This window comes from Trichoplusia ni, chromosome 9 (genome assembly GCF_003590095.1).
Source record: "Trichoplusia ni isolate ovarian cell line Hi5 chromosome 9, tn1, whole genome shotgun sequence".
NCBI lineage: Eukaryota > Metazoa > Arthropoda > Insecta > Lepidoptera > Noctuidae > Trichoplusia > Trichoplusia ni.
This window is the reverse complement of record NC_039486.1, coordinates 13,954,309-13,975,138: the sequence shown is the minus strand read 5'-3', so window position 1 is coordinate 13,975,138 and position 20,830 is coordinate 13,954,309. Positions and strand designations below refer to the sequence as shown.

The 20,830-nt window shown below is 38.3% G+C and overlaps 1 protein-coding gene across 7 annotated transcripts in view; it reads left to right on the top strand.

Moving 5' to 3' along the window:
* The window catches only part of LOC113497243 (CUGBP Elav-like family member 4), a 519,343-nt gene extending 504,639 nt beyond the window's left edge, over positions 1-14,704 (top strand). For 6 of the 7 annotated variants that reach the window (XM_026876709.1, XM_026876712.1, XM_026876711.1 and 3 more), the window contains 8 exons: positions 9,434-9,592; positions 10,692-10,821; positions 11,149-11,325; positions 11,690-11,782; positions 12,553-12,630; positions 13,928-14,104; positions 14,258-14,424; positions 14,510-14,704. In XM_026876709.1, the coding sequence (XP_026732510.1) occupies positions 9,434-9,592; positions 10,692-10,821; positions 11,149-11,325; positions 11,690-11,782; positions 12,553-12,630; positions 13,928-14,104; positions 14,258-14,385 (942 nt within the window). In that variant the 3' untranslated portion in view covers positions 14,386-14,424; positions 14,510-14,704. The remainder of the gene's footprint in view (positions 1-9,433; positions 9,593-10,691; positions 10,822-11,148; positions 11,326-11,689; positions 11,783-12,552; positions 12,631-13,927; positions 14,105-14,257; positions 14,425-14,509) is intronic. The other variant, XM_026876715.1, reaches the window with a different exon arrangement.
* The last annotated feature ends 6,126 nt before the right edge of the window (positions 14,705-20,830 follow it).

Here is a 20,830-nt window from a genome sequence, read left to right as displayed (position 1 = left end):
AACATTTAATAATCGTAATCCTGGCATCAAAGACGGTCGAATATAAAAAATAAAACCTCCCCGACAGCAATGAGGATCTTTATTCCACTCTATTAATAAAAAGCAAAATAATACCCAAATGGACTCAATTCGGAACGTAAATAATAAATACAAGGTATTCATTCCCGTTGAACGGTTCGGTCTCAACAACGAGATTTTCTCATCGACGACATTTGATCTAATATTCAATAATGAAAATACGGCATTGAGAGGGCCGGAGCCAATTGTTGAGCCAAACAAGCCCACTCCACCTGCCTCTTGGAGCCAACAACTGCGCACGGAAGAAACAGAAAACTGCTTTTACAATAATTGGCCGATGAATAATACAAGAGCCAGTTATTGCATGGCCCAAACTCGAAAATAAGCGGCCAATCGAAATAACCTATACGATCGTATTGTGTACTTCGAATTTGTACACAAGTAAGCTTATTACGTCATCCATATAGAATGGCTCTTAAGTGAGGGACGGGACGCAAAATAAATGTTTTAAGAATTCAGACACGGAAGTACGAAAAGCGGCTCGAGGTTACATCAAAACATAAAGTGCCTAAAGTACAGCAAAACCTTATATTTATTAAGACAATTAATCTTAAGACCGAAGTAATAAGTGAGCACATAATTAGTTCAACAACGTACAAACGAACTTTGTACAAAATACGCACATTCAGGAATGTTCATCTTACATAAACATCGTAACTTAAGCACAGTTCTCTTCATACCATTAATTAACTCAACAACGATGAATATCTCCAAACAACGAACACCGCAATATTAAATCATTAACTGTAATTCGCGAACTATCGCGATAACAGGTTTATTAAACAACACACGCGTCCCGCCCCAGCATAAAACACGGTGCGACTCATCCTAACATCTGTTACAAGTTCATTGAAGGTAAATCCACGGTCGTACGGAGCGTCGTACTTAAGTAATTCAGACTCCTTTATTGCCCGAGTAAACTTTAAAAGATTCCAATTAAGTTGGAGGCGTATAGAGCAAGGCTTTTAGCCCATTCCACCCTCTCGGTGAACAAAGCGGGGCGCGGTGCGTTCGACACCGGTCGCGTTTGTATGAGGGAATTACACCCGACCATCTATGGGCCAGGCTCTAATAAAACAAGGGTAAAGCCCCGTTTATACTGAGCTCGTTTTATAGTCACAAGAAAGGTTTTAGTGGGAGCCGTTTGTGGAAGGATTACTCGTTAATTTTGAGTGGTCGAGATCATTTTTGCCGGAACCGCGCACTACTTACGAAGCCGAAGTTACTTTCAAGAAGTTACGTCATTACCTACCTCTACAATACCTCATATTAAACTCGCCCTAATTTACATTAAACGTCTCAGTCTTTTTTTAAATTAGTAACTCAACCTCTAATGTAAACACATCATGTCAAATCTCTCAGAAGCAAAACAATTTTTGCGAATGACAGTCAACATTTATCCAGCAAAAGCAACTCGAACAATATTAATAATTCATTAATTACAGTTTACTAACACCCAATGATTAAGTGTCTCGCCCTAACTTTATGTAAAAACGTCTTAAAGTTCACTCGACCTTTAAGCATTCGCGCCCTTTGTGAGGGATCTAAACTGGTACTAACTAGTTAAATCCTGCCATCGTTCCAATCACACCTAGCTATTTGTGTTTCAATTAAGGAAGGCGGAATTCTGTGGTTTCGCGATGATTAATACACGTAATAACTATAAGTAGAGCTTCATCTGTTTCGAACGCTACAAATTTTCCGATATTATGCCATTATAGTGGCCAATCCTTAGTTCTTAATTAACTCAGACCTATTTACTCGAAATTCGCATTGTTTTAGATTGTTTTGAGTTTGAGTTATGTTTCATTAATTGAATCAATTTGGTTAGGGTAAATATTGGTATTATTTTTAGCCTTATATATTCCCTTTATAACTTCATCTCTAACTGAAGTAGTTGGAACTCGATTACCGTGTGCCGTGTGGTGTGACGTCACAGCTGGTGTCGTGCACTTGTCCTCTATCTGGCGTATCATAATGGACCACCGGATCACTCCCGAGTAATGTGCGGAGGGGCACTGTGTCAGAGAACTAAAATTAATATTTGTACAAGCTAAGAAGTTTTAAATCAATCTATCAAGCATTGCTTGCTTATTTGTGTATTCAGAAATTTGATATATGTTTTTAGTTTTAATCCAATTACGAGAGCAATCCTTAAAAGGCAGATATTTAAAAAATCGAATCATCACCGAAACACATAGTTTTTTACACATTATCTTGATAACCTACGCTAAAACTCTATAATGATTGTAGCGAAATTTATGTTCACATGAATGCAGGATAATATCGTTCTAATATAATGGCATTAGGCACACAGCACAGTGCTGGCAGTAGGAAAGCGATGTGTATTGTGCGCCGTCGCCGCATCCGCCCTCGCCGGCCCGTGCCCGCTTCCGCACAGGCACGCACTTGGGTACACCGATGTAATAGTAATGTGGAATTATGGACCTTTGAATTACTGGGAATGTGTTGTGAACTTAAAACGTTAAAAGAGCTTGATTACAGACCAAACGCATAACAGCTGGCCTGCTGGGCTGTGCAGCTGTGCTGCTGTGATTTAATTGCAAGATACTTTATGTAAACCGCTGATTTCTGTGTCTTTTTTTTTTCACAATAAGCCTCCTTAAAACGGCATGGTCTTGGCAAGTAAAACCCTTACTTTCTAAAAAACAACGAATACACAAACAATTACAGTTTTTATACTCGCCTAACTTATTATATATCTTGTGCCTACTAACATAAGGATTAAGATACGATTTTCTTTGTAACGAAATAAATATTATATGTGTTCGAAAAAAGTAAGGATATTCTTTTAACTACTATTTTACTATGTCACTGCTGGGATAAGGTCTCTTAGTCTCTTATTCTCTCATTCTCTTCAGTATGCCAATTGTCCCATACGGCCATTCTCTCTTGAGCCTATCAAATACCATTACTAGTTTCAAAGATCGCATTACATTATTTCCCGAGTCCGTCCCTGGCGAACACATTAAGTGTCAGTTTGGCAGGAAGCTCTCTGTCTCTGCCGCGGTTATTTACTGTTGATCTCGATCTGTCCGCGACACATCCACACGTAGTAGCTGTTTGTTCAGCTTACTGCTGAGCCACACAGATATGGATGCAGACATTAGAGAGTCTGAGGACTGGGAGTAATCATGTGGTGTGATGGTGTTTTGTTTCTCACCACATGAAGTAGATGTTCTATCTAATTGCAGTGCGGGGCTCAGCAAAACAAAACACCATCTGAAAAATATATTTAAGCCAGTTCAGAAAAAACGATTAAACACAAGTTAGGTAGCTTGTGTTCTTGCGTTTCACTTCGCTTGCCGACTCTTTCACCAGATTTCGAAATTTTGCGATCGTATTTATAAAATAGAAATAAATAGACCAATGACAGTACTGGTATGAGATACTTTCTAAAGGCATATTCCGGATTTGATTTGATGAAAGATTAAGTCATTCTAAAAAGTTAGAAAAGAAAGCGTTTCATGATAATATCATGCTTGCTTCAATACCTATCCCTCAAATTCCACTCTTTACCTTTATTTAAGCAGGTGCGGCACTTGTTTACAAGTCAACAACGAAACGGCCATAACTTAACAAGAGGTAAACCGATATAATGAGTTGGTTTGGTGTTTGCACATCGAGTACTAAATCGCGGTAGGTGTGTTGTTTGAGGCAGACATGTTTATCGTCATAATATTTATACACCGGCCGCGACTTGGAGGTGTATTTTATTGTATTTGAGGTTGAGTGCTGCCCTTTTATAGTCCTGTGCATAAGGGATTACAAATATGTATAGGAGTGAAAATTTTGTGGTTTAGCAGTTAGTAAATGATGATTTTTTTTATAAAAAGCTATAAGGTAGTAAGCAGAATCTTGTGGTGCAACTTGTGGGAGGCATATGTCCAAAAGTGGATTTTGATAGGCTGAATTGGCAGATTATATACAGTAATGATAATAAAGTTTAGGGGTTTTACTACATTACTCTCCTTTAACTTGGAGAATTCTTGAAAACCAGACAGATTTTGTTTTGGGTTTGTTAACCCACAGAGTAACTATGATTGTTTAATTTCTTGAACCATTTTGCTGTCCAAAATCAACACATCAGGGGGATAGTGACACTGATTTCAGAAATACTGAAAACAATTTTCTATAATCTAAGTACATATTAGGAATAGTAGGTCATAAACTCAAAAACAATAATTCGTAAATTAATTACCAGTTGACTCGTTTAAAACTATCCGTAGAGCCATAAATACACTAAAACATAAACATATAAATTATAGAAGCGAGAGTGAACTTACACAAGAGCAATTAAGAGTCTAATAATGTCCCGGTAATTGTACAGAAGATGTAACGAATGTGCCCCCTGTCCCTTAAGAGAAGGCGGCACAACGCGATTGCCTAATAAAATACGCAATAAACTTAAGCTCACACGAAACGACAAGATTATATTTAAACAATGAAACGATGTATGGATACAGGGTGTTATGTTAAATACGTGTATGTGAATACACTGATTTTGAACTTAGAAGGATAACAATGTTATCGAATTATTTGCTTGACTTGCTAAAGAAATTGTATGATTGCACAGTTGAGTTACGGAGAATACGTACATACATATGTATATGTGAGATTCTGTTAATCTCCGTTAATCCCGAATGCATCGATAGAATGTGACACCTACTATATTAATTTTGCCAATTTTCCCGAAAACCATTTCGCTAAATGAAACTATTTACTAATTAGAGCGAAGGTAGTTTTTTTTTTTAATTGTCAGTTTTATGCTGGTAGTGCTGCAACCGACGTAAAAAAGAAGGGAGTTCTGATTTCGTCTATAAGTGTTGTTCTTATGTCAGACTTTCGGATTGGATGAACTGATTTGGTTAATTCTTTGTTTATTTAACTTGAAAAAGTTTTCATTTGGTCCCAAAAACTGTCATCAAGGCTTAATTTTTATATTTGAAGTGGGATGTATGTATGTTTTTGATGTTAAAAATATTATTAAAGATTTCGTCTTTAAATTGATTTTTTTTATAATATTGGTAGAACGGTGAATGCAAAATTGGATTAAATGAGGTCGTTGGCAGCAAGGTGTAATTTGAAAAGGAAAGAAAGACTGAATAGTTAGGTCCAGACGTCAGAGCTTCGAATATCTAGATCGATCTGACTGATTTCATCCACTCTGTAAAATGAAGTAATCTTGAAGAATGTTTTCCGGAGACTTCCTTACTACTGGACGGACTTGATTTAGTTTTAAGCGATTTTGAGATCACCTTTTTGAACCAGGAGTTTACAGAAACTGAGGTTTTAAAAAAATTAAAAGAAACTAGAAAAATCCACATGCGTTATAATTAATGAAAAACAAAAACCATTTTACCTTTCCCTCTGTAGTTTAGTTATAAATCCTTGGAAACTGAATATTTAATCCATAATCAATTAATGTATTACAATAAATTAAACTAAACTAATATTTACATTTTTAAAACTATATCAATATAAAAAGAAAAATATACATTCATACATCATACAAAATAAATCCTTTGACTTTGACTTTGATAAATTATAAATCTATGACATGAAGCTTACTAACTAGTAATATCTATAATGTATAAATCCAAAAAATAAAATAAAGATGACACCGCTGACCATACCGTTAAAAAACTACAGCTATTTTTATATCACCTTGTCTATTTTCTATGATTCTTCGACTTAGGTACACTAAAGTTAGGTTAAGACAAAGGTAACATTTTAACATCACTCCACACTAGAAAAACAAGAGCGTAGGCGAGTTTTACAAGCATGAATCTTGTATGAGAGACGACAGGTCTCGACAAACTTCTCTAGCAGAATGAAAGTTAAGAAGCACTTCCAATTCTGGCAAGGAACATCTATTGGTGGACGAAAACCTACGTGAATTAACTTAGTTATGGAAACAGGGATGATTTGAGGATGTCCCTTTGAAAGAATACTGATCTGTGTCTGGCCTTTTTAAAAGCATGCATGATCGAAGGTTGTTCCTACTTACCCAATCGAGAAGCTTTCTTACCATGCCACTAAATAATTTACTGGTTAAGAACATAATTTTTTAATTGTATTTAAGTATTACATCACATAGGTTTCTTATATTTAAAATTTTCGTTTTATATTTGTCTGGTTTATCAGGTTTTAACTTAAGGTGATTATGAAGTCGTCAATCTGTGCTATTAGGCATATGCTGCCTGTATTTTAAGGTCGTACAGACACAAAAAGACACTTTAGTACGTCTTAACTGTTTCTTACGGCATGGATATGGTACATTAATTTAAAATAATATTTTGTCTAGCAATTATATTAATAAAACGTAAAAAATACTCATAATTTTAAAATATCAGTCGTACCAAGAAAACATTTGACCTATTTCTTTTCAATATTCAATTGGCTTCAACGTTTTTAAATTCCATTAATAAGAAGCAATTACCAGTTAAGCTCACTTCAGAATAAGATTTAAAGGGGAAGCCGCACTTGAAGCAGTGGTGCTTACTTAGAATTAAACCTGGGAATACTATCAAGCATTAGTAGCAACTTTGAACATGAGAATTGAAAAAATTGCTTGAGAAGTTTCCTATTGGTCAATTCTCGGAGACAAGTGAAATTTTTACAAGCTTTATTATAGGAGGAATTTATTAATTTTATTTTATGTTATTTAGTTTTACTTGTCCTTACGTCTGTCTATCTGTCGATTTGTAATCGAATCTTGCAAGGTAACGTAGATCGACTTCCCAGTTTTCGATTGAGCCGAAATTTTGATACTATAGAGGTGATCAGATGCTGGAGTTGGAAGAAGGAGGAGGTTCAGATTCATTCGAATGATATTTTCAAGCAGTATGAATCCAAAGCAAAATATGAATGCAAAGGCTTGTTTTTATATCAGATTGTTGATATTGTCATAGACCTCTCGTTTTGCATCAACTCTTAACCATACTTTGGGGGTCAAGTATTTTGTTGAAGTTAGTGAATACAACATAACAAAATAGTTGTTAAAATGGGGTTAGTTGCAAGAACTATTTGTAAGTTTGCAATAGAACTTATTTACAGAAAATCGGCCGATATGTGATAAAAGAAACTATCAACTTTTTGAGATTCCTATACCCGGACATACAGTTCATATTATGATGCCAAACTTTCTTCACATCACAGCGATCTTTCTCATACAGTAGAAGAATCGTCAGTAACCTTTACAATATCGTTTTAGAATACAGCTGATATAATGCTACGGAGTACAATAAAGTAGTTTGGTCTGACCTGAAGGTATTGTAATAAGTTTCGAGTTGACCGAGTCGACTGCCATCAGTCATCGAGTGACAGGTCACGCATGAATCACTGCCCGTGGATAATGGTACAGTCAGCGGCAAAAGTCTGATAACGCTGTCAATATTATAAATATCAGAGTTTTTGTTTTCATTTTTTTTTAAGAATTGGTTTTTCGTACTTTAAGGGAAGTATTTTGATTGTACTTTGTAAATCTGACGTTGTTTATGACTTTTGTCGCTGACTTTACTTCGCTTTACTTACTTTATAGATTGTATGAAACTGTTTTGATTTCGTTGTAACTGTTTAGGAATCTATTAGGTAGCATGTGCTTACAACTTTGGTCAATACTGTACTTCAATGGAATAAGGTTGCTATTTGTGTGACATTTAAAACAAGATACATTGGTTTATAAAAAGATTCTATACGGTTGACAACATTGTTGATTATAAATTGTAATTTGAAATGACAATATGATGCCATATAAATTATATTATAGATTTATATTTATCTATAATTTAAAAATGAGCTTTATGTTTCTTCATAATTAAACAGTAAGATTTACTTGGAGCGACTGACATCAACTTTGACTGTTAAACTTTATTTTGATTTAATTTAATTTCGATTTACTTCACATGATTGATTCTAAAAGTACGGAGTATAACGGTGTAGTGATACAGTATCGTGCACATGCTGTGACGTGACCTACTGCGTGTAGGTATAGCGCACTCGTCCTAGCTTGTATAATGTGGTAACATTTGTCAGCGTCGCTTTCGACGCCCCCGCGTCACGCGACTCCGCCACCATTTGTCGAGTCAACCCGCGCACAGATTTATAACACGCTTCCTACCTCACGCGTAATAAACAACACTCACTACCGACGCACACTCAATATTGATGATCATAATCCTTTCTCCAAAACCCCAAAATAACGACACGAAACAAACTTTTTATTATTTAAATATTTATTTATATCCAAACATTAATCAACCTTTACGTAAAGTAAATTTCTGAGAACCCTTAATACTATCATTAATCTTTTACGTTAATAATAATTTAATGACTTAACCAACTCCATTAAATTACAAACTTGCTTACTCGTAAACGTCGTGCGCTGTTTAGCCAACTAATTGCTAAAGTATCTTATCTGACTTTTATATAGCAACAATAATTTTAAAATATTAGCATCTCAGATGCAACATTCTGAGGTTATGAAATAAATCTGATGAAATTTCTTTGAAGTTCAAACGCAACGTTTTTTGAACCGGTAATCGGGTATCGTGGTCTCAATGAAATACAAAGCAAGTTTGTCCGAAGTTCGACTTAGAATGTTTTAATTTCGCATGATATGCATGTACGGTTGGGTACGTCACACTTGAACACGTTGAACACTGAAGGACCCTCGGCAACAATTAACTGGCAGTTGACAATAGCGCGGCTGGCACGGGCCAGGCCGGCGGCGCGCGGCGGCTGCTCGGCGGCGCGCCCTGTCCGAGATCGGAAGGAAGCCAGTTTTCCGCAAGAGAGGCTCGAGCCGGCCAACTTAGCTGAGCGTCTCGGCCGATGCATTTTTGGATGTGAGCCCAAATAACTTGTTGCAACGATGGGGTGGCGACCTGTTGCGCGCTCGTGCCGGGCCTACCCGCGCCCACCCATTTTTGCCAGTACTCCGACTGCAAATACATAATGAATGCGAACGCTGAACGTTTCGTTGGCGGTATTGTGCCGACCGTTTTGTTGTACCCTAGTTTGTGGGATTGCCGTTGTTATAGTCCGGGGAGCACTTTACGCGCCTGCTATTGCAGTTTTAATATTCAGCAGGGTTGTGTAGCTGCATTTTTAATGAGGTCGCCGCGGTATCTGTTCGCCGACGGCGGGATTAATTTTCCTCTTCATTAGACGTAAAATCAAAGACAAAAAAGCTGGCTATTACTGTTGCGGGCTATGTTTTTCATTATAATAATGGTTCCGAGTTGTATTACTTGTTATTTCCATGAATTGGATCCAATATCTCAAAAGGATTATATGTTCCCTGTTCCATTATGTGTTCTTTTGTTTCCAGGGAGCGTCTTCTAGCTTAGTGGTGAAATTCGCTGACACAGAGAAGGAACGACAATTGCGACGCATGCAGCAGATGGCCGGCAACATGAGTCTGCTCAACCCCTTCGTGTTCAACCAGTTCGGAGCCTACAGCACCTACGCGCAGGTCATCACGGAACAGGTTAGACATCTATAACACAACAGATCTGAAACGCCTTCTTGTAGGTCATTAAAATGATATTGAAAATAGAAACCACCGTAGTCTAGTCTAAAATAGAGGAATGAAAGAAGTATGTAAAGAGCATGAAAGAACTGAAAAGAGTGTGGCAGCATTATAGTCTGAAAAGTCATGTTATTACTTATCTAGCCTATTAGAAGTTTGTGTCAAGAACATTGAATTTGAATTTGAATAAATATGAAAATCAAAACCGTAAACTTTCAAAACAAAGTTCAAAGAAACCGTCTACTTTAATACCTGTCCATACGCCGCACAATTCTTAACGTATTCAAAAACAATTTCCCCAGAACTCTGGTTCATAAACCAAAAGTTTTAATACCTGAACAGTTTGTCTGATGAAAATTGATAGGCGTACAACATGCAATATTGCAACATCCATTGTTGCAAACTTTGTGCTGTTTACTTCATAAATACCTGAGGTTATGCGTCTAGACAACTTCGAAGATACTTTTTATCAGAACATGAACAATAAACAGAGCATTTTCTTTGTTGAAGAAAATATTTAACACAATTTATTCAAAAATGAATAATTTAATGCCTGCTTAATTTTAATTATTGAAGCAACATCTTGTAACACAGTGCAGATATATGTACGCCTCACGGTTATAAACCACGATAATCTACGAAACACAATAATCGCTTTGTGTAGCAAGTGCTACGCGTCGTAGACAATGTGCTACAGCGCTACGTACCACGTAGCTTAAGTTAACTTGATCCCCTTTAATTTCAATTGCTTTGTAGTGTTTCTATGAGCTCGTATAATGTAATACTTAGTATTAATGCGTAAAATATTAAATCTTTAACTAATAATTTATTGCTTGCGTGGTTTTCAAAACGTATTTTTATTAGGCATAGAGCTACGCGCTAAGAATCTTGTTGAAAATAAAATATATTCATCGTCAACCTTTGGTTAGACCTAACGGAATACTAAGACAACCTAAAGCTTAATTGTAAAGAAAAATAAAATAATGGTTCTTTTAGGATTATATACGTGTACATTGTGTCCTACTGGTTCGCTAGAAAATCAGTGCAATTTATGTAGAATGATTGTTTTCAGCAACAAGCCGCGCTGATGGTGGCGGCGACGGCGCAGGGCTACATCAGTCCGATGACTGCGCTGGCGTCGCACGCCCTCAACGGCATGGCGAACTCCGTCGTACCACCCTCCTCGGGTAACTATTACTGGGCACACTAACCAGCATGGCGTGAAAATTTGAAGGAAACATTTAACATTAAACATATCATGTTGTGACTGTGTTTTCGTTTACTATGGAATATTTTCATAGGAGGGGTTTGAAGAAAAACGGTAGACTAGTTCCTGCGGAAATTATTATTATAATTTTGCTTCTAAAGTTGTTTTAGATTCTGCATAAAATTATGACCTCTATAAACTTCCTCCTAAAAACCATTTTAGGTACAAGATTCCATTCAGGCCCATCATATCCAAGTTTAAGATTTTTTATTTTCAAAATCGTTTAAACGTGTATCCCCGTTTCCAGATAACTTTTCAGGACTGGCGATAGGCACGGGCGGCGGGCAGCCCCTGAATGGTGCGCTGCCGTCCCTGCCGTCGCCGACCATGCCCGGGTTCAACATGGCCGCGCAGACCGCCAACGGACAGCCCCCACCGCAAGATGCCGTCTACACCAATGGCATACACCAGACCTTCACTGGACGTAAGTTCGAAAATAAGAAACATTTCTCTAATCACACTCCATGTTGGCATCGTCATATTTCAATCGAATCTTTCTGTTCAGGTACAAAATCACAGTACCAAATCACAATCATCTACCCAAAAAAGAATTCCATGCGTCGAACGAAAGAGTTGACATAAGAGGTTAAAGATTCTTAAGTGCGTCGTGCCATTACAACTCTCAAATTGAAGAAAATTAACACAATATATTCACAATCTGTCCTCCTACATCATGTCAAACATAAATCGAAAATAAAAACTCTACCTCTAATTTGAAAAGCATCTGGACGTAAAATGTTCACCAGATGAAAATAAATTGCTTGAATGAGCGATGTTAAATTTTCCAGCCGTGCCCGTTACAGCTCAAGGCCTGCCCAATGGCGAGGCAGCGGCGTTGCAGCACGCAGCTTACCCCGGCATGCAGCCTTTCCCGGGAGTCGGTGAGTGGTTCCGTCCCCCGCAATGTACACACTGCTTATACGCTTGTCACTTGACCAATAGAACTGCAAAAATATGGAAAAAAGAGGAGATTTGGTAAAGAGAATGATTCTATGAAAAAATGTATTTAAAAAATGGAAAATGACAGCTATTGGTCAAGTTTTGTTTTATGTTAGTGTTTGTTGCTAAAGATTCGCTATAAAAAAACACCTAAAATAATAATAAAACTTTGGGTATCAAGAAGTCTTTAGCAACAAGCAGCGGCTAATTTACAATAATGTATAGAATGAGTATGGATTATTACTGTGTCTATGTATTTTGAATTGAACATTATCTACATATATTATTGTTATAATCGATGTGCAAGATGAACGAATGTTACACTGTTTATGCAACTGATTGATCTGCAAATGAAAATACTTCTTAACCAGTTCTCATTAGGTATAAATTTGAACCCCATTTGCAGATCGATTAATTGGCAGTTACTGGTATATGGTTGTGTATAGTATAGGGTACCATGCGCTGTTCAAACCACGCTACTTGATATTTGCAATTTGGTACTCAACAGTAGTTTGATGTTCGATGTTATCTGTCAACTTATTTATTTATTTAATTTAAATAAAATAGTCTACAAAATGGACGTATTCGCAACGTACTTAATTTGTTATTGGATATATTAGCTTATAACTGTTATATAAGAGGTTGTTACATGCATGTATGTACGCAACTATAGGTGTTCATTGTGAAATATGTGCAAATTAATGTTCTACAGCTTACCCAGCGGTATATGGGCAGTTTCCGCAGCCCATCCCTCCGCCGATGTCGACCATTGCGCCCGCGCAAAGAGAAGGTAAGTGGAGCCCTGAGGAAGATACAAAACTAACCAGTCCTTCAGCCGACGACTCTCACCCACCGCCATTAACAGCTCTCAGTGTACCAAAGCCTTACAAATTTAATGAAACTCAGAACTAATAATGAGCTAACACTAATCACAGCCTATAAACCGCTGCTTGGATTTCATTATCTTTGTTACTTGTATCAGTTTTGTTTTTGTTTGTTTTCCAGCCGAGACGAAATTCATGAAATGTGTTATAAGACAACATATGATCAATGAACAAAAAGGTAATTTTCCAAGAGAACACAGGAAACTTGTATGAGATAAGTCGGTTTTTGCTCTAGAGTTCCGACATTGCGAAGAATCCGAACAGGATCTTTTAGCTGGCGAAAGTATCGTTAAGCTGGAAAGCAAAAGTATGTAAATGTCTGTATGTTCAAATCAAGTACTGATCTATCATAGATGTTCTATCTAGTGTACAGTGACGCACAGACGGCTACGCCCGTAACGGAGCACGCACTGTGCTCATCATGGCTCGCTTTACATTACATATAATAAAGTATACATTCACGAACAAAAATGTGACACTGAGGGAATATTTTTAACATCATTTTGCAATCTATGAACTTACTCAGTTTGTGACGCATTCTTTTTCTTTTTCTTCTCTTCGTAGTTCCACGTTTTTGTTCGTAGCTGTAAATGTCCGTCGCTGTAGACTTCGTATATGCACTTATGTGAGTGTTGTGTTGCTATTCAATGGTTATCTATATATTAAGTGTCTATATACATTACTAATATTACTTAATATATTAACATCTCAACCAGAACTTACATTCATCTATTTTTTTAGGTAACAGTATTGTGTGAAACTTGACATAAATTGCTTGAATGAAGAAAAGCAGTGCAGTGTAAAAATTCATACGAAACTACAAAATACAAGGCTATCGTAGTCCCACTCCTGAGCAAAGGCCTCTTCATAAGTAGACGACGAGCATTAATCATCACGCTAGCTTTTTGAAGATTAACTCCAACCCGCCCCTCCATTCCAATCAAATAGACCAGTTAAACCTATTTTCAGGATTCACGAATATCAAGATTCCTGTAGCCCATTCCAAAACATCCAAATCTGATCATATCCCATTTTTCGTACGGCTGTCGTCTCTTATCAAGTTTTTTCAAAATTATTCATCAATCAAGGCCGTACAAGTTGGTTATAATTGGCTATAAAGAGTTCAGTCGCCCCTCCCCCCCCCTCCTCCACCGAGGATCCAACGTGCTGGTGTTTCGAGGCAGATTTGTGAGTTCTTTAAAGATTTTCTTATGTTCCCAGGATGCTCAATCTCGGGCCCCGAGGGGTGCAACCTGTTCATCTACCACCTGCCCCAGGAGTTCGGGGATGCTGAGCTGATGCAGATGTTTCTGCCCTTTGGCAACGTCATCAGCAGCAAAGTATTCATCGACCGTGCCACCAACCAGAGCAAATGCTTCGGTACGCGGACTCTACTTTCTTACATTTTGATGTTTCATTTTGAAGTCATTGAAAACAGATTAAAAAAAAATTGATGAACCTAAGTAAAGGCAAAAATCAGCTATTAAATAAAAAAAAACCCTGTCAAATAACGCAATCGTTCTTTCGTTTCAGGCTTCGTATCGTTCGACAACCCGACGTCGGCGCAGGCGGCGATCCAGGCGATGAACGGCTTCCAGATCGGCATGAAGCGGCTCAAGGTCCAGCTCAAGCGGCCCAAGGATGCCAACCGGCCTTATTAACCCTAGACGCCGTCCCTGCGCGCTCATCGCGTGCCAATGGTACGAGTTACCACTTTACTAGACTCTCCATGGGGTTTATACGTTCTTTACCACTTTTTTCTAATGTTGGCGTGTCTTGTTACAGATGGCGACAGTTACAATCGGCTCGCCCGCGGTGCGCCTTATCGCGTATTATCAACAATTCTAAGGAATTTAATACACATTTATTGTATAGCAAATATCATTACCTACATACTTACCTAAAATATGCAAGCCCACTCGGCGAGTATACTAAATTAGTTAAAGTAATTTATTAAATCAGCGCGTAGGAATGCTTCATTCTTATCATTATCGATTAATCATTAAATTACTCTATTATATTATTATATATACAATTTATTAACTTTGATTAAATTATTATTATTATTATAAAATGACACGTTATAAAAATTTTGTCATTCGTAATCATACTTCTACTTCTAAGTACTTAATGTTTAACTGAAACTTTTAAAATAAATTTATTATAATAGTTATTTGCTTGAAGTAAGCCAAACTGAATTTATTAAGTAAGTTGAAAATGTAAGAAAAAAAATGTATTTTAATTATTGTATATTGCAAGATAATGCAGCGCCGCGGGCGATGCAAGCGAGAGCCTGCGCAGGTTATTGTTGAGTGGCGCGGCGGCGCGGCGGCGGCGCCCGGCCCCGGACACGCCCGGCCCCGGACACACCCGGCCCGGACACACCCGGCCCGGACCCGCCCGGCGCCGCCGCCCGCTCGCCGCCCGCGGCGCCTCGCGGACACTGTTGTCTCCCACCGCCGAACTGATCACACTAATATAAGTGCGAACATAGATCACTATTGGAGTATTTATAATGTCCTATATTTTGTTAAATTTATTATGTGTGTGTCTGTAAGCTATTATTGCTGGCTCGTACCACACGACATTCTTTTATGACGACTTATGAAGGAGAATCCATATAGTAATTTAGATAGAGCACATCCTACGCGGAATTAAAATAAACCAGGAGACAACTATGTACACTGTCTACTCATAACGGCGACTTGCAGAAGCAAAACGAAGTACCTCCCTGTTACAGTTATATTATATTCAGTATTCACGTTGTTATTGGCGCGTCTGTCTGTCCATGGTACGGCCAGCACCTCACAAACCTACAAGTTAGTGAACGATGTTGTTGACAAAAATTAAATGTTTGTATTAAACGCTGTGTACAAATGAAAGTGCACTTCAACATAAGCCGAATACATAGGCATTCGTTTCAAAAGATGGTGTTATTATGTGTTGTAAATTCCAATATGGGCTGTGATATAAAAATTATAATATCAACATAATGGACTGTACAGGCCGTTCGTTTCTGTATGCATATGTGTGTATCGCTCCCGCGCCGAGCGCGTGTCACGCGCCTGCCGCTCCTGAACCACTGTTGCGAGTGTTATGACCCTCGTGTTATCAAGAGAGTTAAGTTTGCCCGGACGGTAAGCGCTATTTCACACTAGCGGCAACCACTCCGCGCGGCTACCCGCTTTTCCCATTTTGTTTGCAGCCGCTTCTTGCTGACATAAAGAGCAGTTGCAACTTAAACTGAAACGCGTAGAGCCACGTGTAGCGGATCCGCTGTCGTGTAAGAGCGCTCATATGAACTAAATATAATTTTCACGGCGTTATTTAAAACAGATTTGCTCGTGACAAAATGAGATTTGCAAAAATGTTGTGAGACGAGGCAATTTCGGATATTTCTAAATAGAAAAATCACTATTTATTTTTGTACATACCCCAAAGAAATTTCAGTAAATGCCTCTTCACAACATCACTAGAGTCCACTACTTAATCTTGTTGTATTTCAATTGTTTGTATGACTAAGTATAAATATGTAAAGATTGTAGATAGTAAAATGTTGACAATACTTGGCAGGAGGCCGCGTGACGCGCGAGCGGCAAAACTCGCGAAGTCGCGACGTCAATTCTCAAGGAGCGCGCTTCCCCTACTTTGTTTCAAGCATTCGTGCGTGTGTGTGTCTATACATTATATCTACCTACATAATATATAAAATACTATTCGTGTTAAGGTGTTAAATACAATAACGTGACTAAATGCGTCCGGGGAGTCAACAGTGAGTGGAGCGCGAAATACAGATTACAAATTTAGTGTAATTTCTACTGACAAAAATAGATTCATAATCAAAAAAGTACCAATATAAATATAAATGATACTGAGATACCTTAGATATATTGTGTGCGCGCGGCGGCGGCGCGGGCCGCTCGGCCGCGCGCTCGCGCGGGCTCCGGCCGCTCCTGCCTCGCCGCCCGCCTCTAGTCAAATATTACACTCACCACAAGACATAGAATTTTATATTTACACAAATAATTATATTATATTGACATAGTATTCTAGTTTTAGGCGATTATGATTTACGAGTACCTAAGCCGTATGTTATAACGATATTCGCGAACAAAAACTATCGTTTAAGTGTCTCTAGTTCTTTCTCTCTCACTATTGTGCAATACGTTGTTACGCTTTTTTTTAATTGTTTTTGCGTCGTTTTTATTTGATGCATTATTTATTATAATACATATGAATACTTGTTTCGTTACCGTTTTAGATTATTCGTCGACGTGGTCTCGTTTCGTAAACCGATCGCGAGCTAGCCTCGCGCCTCGGGTGAGGGTTAGGGAGCCAACGCATCTGGCCGCGCTCGGGCTGTGCTCGGGTCTCGCTCGGGTCTCGCTCGGGTCTCGCTCGGGTCCGCTCGGGTCTCGCTCGGGCCGCGCTCGGGTCGCGTGTGATGAGTGGAGTGCAGCGCTGACGGCGGCGGCGCCGCGCCGCGACCTACTTAGGTTACAGATAAATCGATGCCAAACCAGAACACGTATACTTAGTATATCGATTATCGATAATATCACCTCGTGGGTAATGTAGGCATAATGCGCCCGGGCACCGCCCGGGACGATTAATAATATTGTGTACTTATATCTTTATACTGATTAAAATTAAATTCCCTAAAAATATATTGCGGAGACGCGAACGTTTGTAATAGATTAATGAGTCCTCTCTGAATGTATAAAACAATCGCCCATAAAAGTGATTCTAGGATACAGGGTATGCTTTGCAATTATTTAAATGTATCTAAATGTTTTCATGTAGGCAGGTTTTGCCGTACTCTCTGACTTAGACTACGATTCGTCGTACGCCTGCCCGGCGGCTCCGCGCCGCATCGCTCTCGGGTCCACTGACTAGTCTGTCGCAACTTTTTATACTCTGTCGTACTGTCGTAGGGTAACCGACCTCATCTTCATGTCACGCTGTCCATTGCGGCTCGACTCAACTAACGCGCTTCGCTTGTTTTATTTCGGACAGCAGAGCATCCTTCACCCCAGTCAGTGCCACTTGCGTATCCTCATTCACTTGTCATGTCACTTGACGCGCGGCCCGCGGTGGCGCCCTCGTGACGTCACGCGGCCAGCCGGGGCGCTGGCTGAGCTACAAGCGGCCGACGGCGTCACCCCGCGCACCCCGCGGTGCTCGCGACCTTAACAACAACATTCTTAGTATTACAAAATCGAATTTCACAAATAAACTATTTAACTCCTGAAATTTTATAAAATATTTATATTGTTCGCATACTCAAATTCGTCGTAGCGCTCGCGTAGATGTGAACATTATCGATGCACTCAAGGACGTTTGAATCGTTTGTAAAAGGTATGCGAATCGAAGGCAGATCGTTATTTAGGCGAATTAGTTAGTTAGATCGTCGGACGGTGCTCGGTGCGTGCCGTGACGTGCGACGCGAGCCCTACGAGCGTCCGTCACACAATATACACCACGTCTGCTGGACGCCGCCCGATGCTAGTTAGTACATAAGAAGAATGCCAATATTTTAATCGGAAAAAAACAAACTTAGAATTGGGAATAATTAATCATATTATATCTATTTATATAATAAAATATGGAGAGAGGCGCATAGTGCTTTTATGAAGTAGGTCCTAGTAATGAAACAAAACGATCTAGTCATATCTCCTTTCTGTTATTTATTTTTTCTATCGCTTAGCATAGTTTAGCTTCAAGCACACGTTCTTACTATATTTTATTCTATTTGTATGGTACTTGTCTCATTTGTGTACTTAGAGCGTTGATCCGTTACTGTTTCCGTTAACAAAGTGTAATAGAACCTGTTTAATAAGTAATAGTGCAATTATCCTATTAAAATACGTCTATTTGTCTATACTTCCTAACTTCGTATCTTCATTAGATCGACATGTTTTCAAATAAACCTACTACGTTATTAAATATGAGATGATAATATAATACTAAGTTTAATTTTTTTGATAAGTTATCCAGAATATTGTTATTTCAGTATCCATATTACCTTTAGATTAGTTAAGGTTAATTGAGATAATTTAATCGGTATAGAGCGGTAGAGCACGAGTTATGAATGGTATAACCGTTTGGTTAAGTTAGAGGAATAAAGTTACCTTAGGCAAGTAAAGGAGTATGGTTTAGTTAGAGACGATGTATCTCTCATATTTCTGCTAAAGATTGTGTATGTGCTGACTGTACGCTACGAGGGTAGGGTAGGGTCAGCACGCGACAATATCGCGCCGTCCGTAAAGATCTTTCAATATGTATATTATATCCGATATTGTTCTGTTTACTAGTTTGCTTGAATTACCCCACAGGTTATGTAGTACTATATTTTAAAAGCATGTTAATGACTCTGAACAGACGTCACAGATTTATTACGAGTTATAAAGGTCCAACTCGAGCCCTGGGATCTAAACCTAAGTGAGTGTGATAGTACAACGCACTGACAGAGTTCAAAATTCAATATATTGGATAATCTCGGACTAATCGTAGTGTAGAAAAATTTACATGAAATTAACTGCCAATGACAATTCGAAATAAGAATGAATCGCTTTTGACATTTAGTGTTGCCAGTCGGCTCGAGGTGGCGCCGCGTGTGCATATTAGTTCCACAATAAATCGATTTGTACATACATAATGACGTCATATCTTTAGGAGCTTACTAGCCTTTGCCCCGGGACCGCCCGGGCGGCTGACAGGGTGTCGCTGTGTTAATGCTAAGTGGAAATCATAATCATTAACCGTTTTTAGAATGGTAACACGTCATACTTGACTAACGTTAAAGGGTTGACCTAGACAGGCGACTGGACTGAATCAGCTTCATACTTCTTCATTAAACTGTAGATATTTACCTATATTAAATGAACATTCGATTGTACAGACGAAGCCATTCTCGGACATTGTTCATACATAAATACTTCAGTCGCCTGACAATTCCTAATGTAAAAATTATGAACCAATTAAATACTCGTAAACTATGTCCCCCACATTGTTCTGGATAACTTATATTGGAATAGTTTAAGAGTAAACGACGGTTTGTGTTGAGGATTGTTCGGGACCTAACACTACAGATCGAGTGTCAATCGTTGTTAAACTTAGTCAATAACTCATCGGTCGAGTAGTCGATGCCATCCTACTCAGATCCTACACCCTTAGATAAATTTATAACTAGGATAATACGTGTGAAGCTATAAGGTAAATTAAATTGTATTTCTATGGAAATAATGACCACCAAAAAGTTATGTATACTTAAAATACTTAGAAATCTTTCCTTCGAGTTTCAATGGAATATATTATAATGCTGTCAGATTAGTTGTTTATATTTTCCCGAATAATCCTGAATATTACCGGCCACTGTTTACATATATATAGCTTAGCAAAGGGACACCACACGGTGCCTGTGATATACGCTTGTAATGATCGTCCATTCAACCTACACTATGTACTCTACACTAGACTCTGGGCTTTACGTTGCTAAACTTACAGTCAATAATATGTTACCAAATTCGTACAATATTTAATGCCATAAATATATAGTTTTATTTGTAAACTAACTCGGAATAATTTATTTTAGTGTTAAGACAAATACTATTGGTGTCGTTAGATAAGTTGGAAATGAAGAGGATTTACGTTCTTAATATATAAGGCTAATAGAGTGTTACTATCGCTCCTTTGCAAGACAGAGATGGCGATATATTGTACGCTTATCTCTGTCTGGCAGCCGAGTGATGATTCTTCAATTTTATCAGTCTCAGATATACCTAATTATAGTAATAAGCTTTAGTTATTAAACAGCTATTAAATTTATCTATCGACATCGATAAAGTGTTATGCTATCGATAGATAAGCTAATATCGACAACTCCCGATGGTAGCGATGCGTTGACCTTGTACCGGCTGCGTCAGCAGTCCCGTTCTCGTCGCTAACCACTCAGCCCCAACTTGTTGTATTATAACAATTTAGTTAACTTAATAGATTAGTAAAATTATTGTTTGATGATTGTCGTTTAGTACGATCATTGAATTGACCAGCCGGCCCAGTCGAGGCACTCCCAAATAAGACTTCGATCATGAACCCGTTGTTTAA